General features: G+C 50.8%; 2 protein-coding genes across 2 annotated transcripts in view; both read right to left on the bottom strand.

Moving 5' to 3' along the window:
• The window catches only part of PIM2 (Pim-2 proto-oncogene, serine/threonine kinase), an 8715-nt gene extending 5510 nt beyond the window's left edge, over nucleotides 1-3205 (bottom strand). The window contains exon 1 of the mRNA XM_014582132.2: nucleotides 3175-3205. Coding sequence (XP_014437618.1) covers nucleotides 3175-3205 — 31 coding nt within the window. The remainder of the gene's footprint in view (nucleotides 1-3174) is intronic.
• The window catches only part of OTUD5 (OTU deubiquitinase 5), a gene marked incomplete at its 5' end in the record, with an annotated part of 39079 nt that continues 35400 nt past the window's right edge, over nucleotides 3069-6747 (bottom strand). Inside the window, 4 exon segments of the mRNA XM_006163515.3 lie at nucleotides 3069-4150; nucleotides 4481-4594; nucleotides 4684-4885; nucleotides 6382-6585. Of these exon segments, the coding sequence (XP_006163577.3) occupies nucleotides 4029-4150; nucleotides 4481-4594; nucleotides 4684-4885; nucleotides 6382-6585 (642 nt within the window).

Raw genomic sequence — 6747 nt, 5'->3', positions numbered from 1 at the left:
GGGTCACGCGCCTCCCGGGAGAGTCGCCCTGTGCGACGGCCCCGCCCACCTGGCTTTGATCAATCCGGACGCGGCACCTGCAGTCCCCCAGCCAATCGGAAGCAGTCCTTACTTGCATACCACCCTCAACGTTTCCAGTGCCCCCTTATGCAAATACGCACCGGGTTCTTCCGCGGAGGCGGGGCCTGAATGCAAATGAAGGGGGCACGAGATGGGGCACACACTGAGAGGAAATTGGTTCTGGGAATCCCTTTGCAGCAACCGCGTTTGTTTTGGTTGTTGCGTGGGGTTGTTGATGGTGGTGGTGGTGGTGGCGGTGGGGTGTGTGTGTGTGTGTGTGTGTGTGTGTGTACTTAAAATTAACTGCGCAGCCTCCCTTCCTAGAAGTTGGTTTGCCACGCTGCCTCGAAATTAACGTGGAAATAAGATAAGGCCAGGTGTCTAAGAATCTGAGCCTGCAGGCAACCCAGGACCCTGTTGCTCCTCACCCAGGACCGCAATCTTCTACGAGACCTGCGGCCTTCACCCTGAAACTGAAGCTAGGGCACTAGAAGATCCTAACCAGTTGCCAGGAAGGTATAGCTTCCTGACCACTGCTGCAGGAGACACGTTGGTCAAAGGTAGCATTTCTCCCCACACCCCCCACACCCTGGGAGGTGGCGGTGTTTTGGAGCCCTTAACCTAGACACACCTAGCTAGACCTTAGCCTGGGGTCCAGTAAGCAGGTCTAGAATCTAAACCCACAGAGGATGGGTCTTGGGGATGGGGGTGAGCCAGAGGGGTGGTGGTGTGGGACTGCACTTCCAGGTGAGATAGGCAGACTGAGAGCGCATGGTAGAAGATGCTACTAGACAAGTGGTAACACACACACAGACACAAATCTGTGAAAAACACCCAGAGAAGGTCACATGCCCAGGAAGACAAACATGCATTCCAAAGATACACACACAAACACCATGATATACATAAACATGCACTGCCACATTCACGTGAACCTGTCCTAGAAACACATGCAGACACACATGTACTTTCACACAGGCTGACATATGCTGTCAAGCAGGCACTATCCGAAAAAATAGTTATGTCCCAGAGTGACACCCAGAGATACACTGTTTACAGAAAGACAGGCACTTGACACTCACATAGACCTACATTGCCATGTGGTGACAAAAATGCCCTGATATACTGACAATTTATCACAAACACACCATCAGATATGTACTCTCCCAGAAATGAGAGACCCAGAGTCTGTCACAGGAAGATACAAAGAGGCTCCAGAGACACGCATGCATTACTCAAAGGTACACATGCACTGATGTGACAGAGCCACCTAGACAGGCAGTATCACAAAAGCAGACATGCATGGACTGGTCAGACACATATACTGTCAGACATGCAGCAGCCTTGTCACTGAAACTGTCTAGAAATAGCTACCCAGAATCTGTCACTGAATACAAACGGACATCCACCCCATCAGAAATCACAGATGCACTGTCACAGACAGACCCACGCAGACATACACTCGTCTTGGATACAGACACAAACTGTCATAGATAAAAGTCCCACTCTCCATCACCATCTGATACACCTGGAAGCAAGCCCTAGTCACACACATGACTGGAGACACTCTGAGGCACACATAAAGACTTGGACTCATCACAGGCACACACACAGACAACACTCAATAGCAAACACATGCACGTATGCTCCCTTATTCACTCAACATCTGGGGTCTATCATAAGCCTGCCAGGCCTTGGCAAGGATGCAGAAATTACAGATACCAGACGACTTCAAAAAGTCTGTGGAAATAAAGTTACCATTTATTTTTGTAAAAAAACTTTGAATCCATGCTTAGCTTTTTCATAATACTCATTTTCCAGGAACTTTTTGAAGACCCCCTAGTAAACAGAAATTAGACTTCACAGCCCCTATCCAAGGAGTTTATTTACAGTACAGTTACTGGGAACATTTGAAGACAGAAGTGAGAATGTGAGTACTGTTACACAGGGCTTCTCAGAAGGTGACCCTCCTCTACCCATCTTTAAAAACGAATAAGGTATTGTGGCTCAGAACAGAGGAAGGGAAAATTGCAGGCAGAATCCAAGGAAACTGGACAGAGAAGTGAGAAGTAGTAAGAGCTAAATGGTACAGAAACTTCCACTACAGGATAATTAACGACACTAACATTCTTGATCTCACAATGTGCTGGATACCATACCCAATAGCACATTATGGTGACCATATACATTTCTCCCTCGATGCACACAACCAGACAGGGAGCAAGGTAGAAGACTTTAACCACCCCTGTTGTATAGATAAACACTTGAAACTCAGGCAGTGATTTGAAAAAGGCCACACCACTAGAAAATACCAACGAAGGTTTCAACCAACTCTCCAACATTCACATACTTGGCCACTGGATTCCATAGACACTCTACAGTCAAGTCACTCAACCAGCCATGTCCTCATCTGCAGAGCCAGACACACAGACCTGCCACAGGGATCTTATTACTGAGGCACAAGAGAAAGATGCTTAAGGAAACCTGGGGTCAGCCAGCCCTCTCCATGTTGGCTTTACCCCTGGGAAGGGCAGAAGCAGAGGTGTCAGATGACTGGGGGACATGAATAAAAAAAGATTTAGCCATTCCTCAGCTTCTAAAACCCAATTTGGCTGCTTCCACCAAACTCATGTTGCCACGAAGCGTCAGTTGTGCTTTTCCAAACCATTTCCTCATTGGATCATCATCATAAGGGAAGAACAAACGTTCATGGTGAGAGGCAGCTGGCGAAGTGAAATTCAGACATAAGTTCAGTATCTGCCCTCTCAGTCCTCTGCTCCCATTACACCCCCAGGAGATGGGGTAGGCAGGGGCTCAGGTGGCAGGTAAAGAGAGCTTTTTGGGTGGTAATATATTCAGAAAGAGCAGAAAATCAAATATAAATTCCAAGACCCCAGACTGACACTACTGGAAAGCACTTGGACCTCAGAGCTCCAGCCAAGACCCATGCCATTGCCTTCTCTGTCCCGAGACCCACCCACCTCCTGCCCCACACAGAACAGAGCCGCTCAGGGAAACTGACATTTGGTTTTATTGTGCCAAGGACATTACAGATGGCGGATCTTGTCAACACCTGCAGGGCACGAGTGCCCCATCTGCCGAGGCTGCTCCCACACTCTATGCTCAAATCCTGGGTGGCGGCCATGATCCCTTAAGATGCCTCCCATCCCAAGATTCCAAAGAGGCTAGTGGTGGTGGTGGAAGCAAAAGGAATGCAGCAAGGTCAGGGTCTCATTGTCCAAAGCTGGTCTGACACCTGACATCTCCACCAGCTCACACCTTAGGCCCTCTGCCCCAATCCATGTAGCTGGAAGCCAGAAGACAACAACCCACATCTTTGTGCCCCCTCCATGCCCCATGGCCTGTCTGCCCCAAACCAGAGAGATGCCGCCTTCACAGAGCCAATGCTGTTGTCTGTCATTTTTGATTGGTTGATTTTATAAGATAAAAGTACATTTTAATAAAGAAAAATTCAACATTGAAGGCTCAGACATTCTTGGGGAACTGGGAAGGGAAATGTCCCACTTCTTCCTCCCACCTCCCTGGCATCACTTGGGGGGGAGCGGTGACAAGTTTTCTGATCTTGAAAGGAATGAGGGGCAGGGGACTTTCCTCTGTCTGAATGTCTCTCTCCTCTGGGGCTCCTGGCTGCCAGTTGGTTTGTCTCTGGGTGCCTCTCGCCTACCTCCGACACCCTTGCCCGAGTCCCCTGTGGAATGCAGGGATGGTGCTGTGCGGGGGCAACAGGGCACGTCAGCTGGCAGAGAGACAGGTGATGGTGGCAGCAGCAGCGATGAGAGGGAGCACAGGGATGGGCCAGCCAGAGGGAAGTGGGGAGGAGGGGGAAAGAAGGGAGAGGGAAAATGGGGAAGGAGGCAAGAGGAGAGAGAAAGCCAAAGAAGGTGGGGTGGCGCCGGAGGGCAGGAGTGGTGGGGGCTGGGAGATGGTGTCCAGTCCCTGGGTCTCCATCAACTCTTGTCTGGGGGCATGTCTCTGTGCACTTTGTTTTTCTTCATACTGTCTAGGTATTCCTGTTGGGACACTGCTAGCACCGATGCTAGGATCTCATCATCATCCCAGTCATTCAGACCTGCTGGGCAAGAGGAGGAGGAAAAGGGTGATGGTATGCTCCCCATCTGCCTGCTGCTGACCCTTTGCCAATCCCAGGCCGTGAAGAAATCCCAACTGGATCCCTCTCACCCCTTCTTCCAAGAGGAAACTCCCCTAGGCCTGTAAAACCCACTTAGGTTTGTCTAGGACAAACCTCCTAGGCTAGAAACATTCCCTCCAGCACTTTTCACACCTTTTCCTGGGGAGATAGCCAGAGGCTCCAGAAGCCTCCTCTTAGGACTATGCTACTCCTTCCAGTCTCTCCCCAACTCCCAGTTGGCCCTTGTGCCCCAGGCAGAAAAAGGCTTACCAAAGGCAGAGGGGGACATCTGCTGAATGAGGGCCCGGCACTCCAGAGCAGGATAGAGGGACACGAGGGGGGAAGTAGCCCGGTCGGCCCCTGCCGAGAACTGACTGCTTGTACCTGGGGTAGATGGACAGTCAGAGGTAGGGTCCCCAGCCCCAGGCAGTGCCTCATAACCCCAGCAGGCTCCCTGTAAGCAAGTCACTGACCTGGTGCACAGGGCGAAGGAGGTTTGGCAAGAGCTAAGACAGTGCCTGGGGAAGGGGGCTTGATGCCCAACTCGGCATGCAGCTCAGGGTGCTCCGGGGACGAGGCTGAACTCCGCTGCCGTGGGGATCGGCTGGACCACTCCTCCAGGCCACTGGAGGCTGCTGCTGTGGCCGAACTGCATGTGGCACTGGCTTTCCGGGACTATGGTGGGAAAGAAAGAAAGCAATCGGTGCGTGTCCACACTAACGAAAGAAATAGGTGAGTGTCCACACTAGCCACACATCCCACCTTGTATCTCAGTAGAATGCCTGCTCCCTCCCGGGATCCTGGCTGTGATTCAGCTTAGAGATAGGTCATCATCACTGTCATCCACAAGGTGGGCCACAAGGCTCCTCACAGGACAGAGGTTAATAAGCTACTTTACTATCCTGACTTGCATTTCTCTATAGCAAATCTGACAGGAAATCCCGTAACCTCCACCTTCCAAATGGATCCCAAAACCAAGCCCTTCACAGTGCCTCCACTGACAACCACGGTGGCCTCCTGGCTGGTCCCCTACTTTCACCCTTATTTCCCAGACTCAACAATCAGGGGAACTTGTAATTTTAAGTCAGATCTATGCCTCCTCTTATCTTGACCCTCCCACAGTAGTTTACTCCACACTCAAGAGTAAAAAGTCTTAAGTCCTCAGTAGGGCCCATAAGCCCCCCACCCCCACCTTCAGTCTGGCCCCACCCCCACTTCATCTGCAGTGCTGCTGGGCATTGAATTGAATACTGTGAAATGCCAGACCCCCTACCTCCCTCCAGGCTTTGCCTAAATCACACCAGGTGTGTGGCCCTCCCCCTCCCTTGCATATTCCCTGCATACCCGCTCAGTGAATTTTCTCCCCTCTGCAAGCTTTTGCTTAACTCTCCCCCACTTCTGAGGTCTACCCATGCAACTGAATACTGTGAAATGCCAGCCCCATTAAACCCTTAGCCCTGGTAACATTATCCACAGTGGCACCTCTCAGCTAATGTATCCTTTATATCTACTGTCTATTTTGTCTCTGCAAAACTGCAAAACTGTGAGCATGTCAAGGAAGATACTGGCCTGCTGGGCTCACCAATGTATCCAGTGCACTGAGTACAGTCCCTAGCACAGGCCTGCAATAAATATTTGTTGAACAAATTATTTAGCTCCTGCCAACATCTACAATCACCCTGGACTCCTTCGACTCCTCAGAAGCCTGTCTGTCCCTGTCCCTCACCCACCCTCACAATTCAACCTTCCTCTGGGCAAACCAGCCAGAGTCCCCATTTCCACTGGTCTCCCAGCCAGGGTCAAGGGCCCCACAGATAAGTATATCTCCTTTAATAGAGGAGATCACTAAGGGCAGAACGGGCCAGATCTTCTGATTTTACATCCTCAGCACAGAGCCAGGCACAAACGGGCATTCAACAAAAGCTTATCTCTCTGAAGCTATCTATCCATCTCTTCCTCTTCTCACCAGCAGAAGAGGCTGCCTTCCCTCACTCCTTCATAAGCTTGTTCTGCACAATTGTTACAAGTTTCAAGGCACAACACTGAGACTAAGGCCAAGGCAAGTTACAGATGGGACTGGGAGTTTCCTTCCCTCCTAGATGCCCAAGCTGCATGTTTTCTGTTTGGGGGCATGGGAAATAACAGGTTTCATGGCAGAGCCCATGACTCACCTGGCTGGAGCCACGAACCTGGCGAGCCTGTTTCTCCTGGTCCCGTAGCCACTGTAGATAGGACTCCCGAGCCACCTGTTCTTCAATGGCTTCATTCGTGGCCTCCCAGTCTGTGGCCCGTTTCTTGTCTTCCAGCATCTGCTGTTCTATCCATGACTCCTCAGATGTCTTTATGGCATTCTTCATCAGGGACTGCTCTGCATACTGCGCAATGTGGAAGAGGAATAGGGATGTAGAGTGACATTCTAAACCTGCCCAAGATCCACAAAAGGCTCAGAGAAGTAGGCCACAGACCCCAAAAAAGAGGATACAGGAAGGGAGGTCTTCCCGCCAAGCACCCTTCAGCAAACTGCATATTTATCAGGG

This window comes from Tupaia chinensis, unplaced genomic scaffold, assembly GCF_000334495.1.
Source record: "Tupaia chinensis unplaced genomic scaffold, TupChi_1.0 Scaffold142384_1, whole genome shotgun sequence".
Classification (NCBI taxonomy): domain Eukaryota; kingdom Metazoa; phylum Chordata; class Mammalia; order Scandentia; family Tupaiidae; genus Tupaia; species Tupaia belangeri.
Note: the sequence above shows the minus strand (reverse complement) of the source record. Positions and strands in the feature narration are given on the sequence as shown.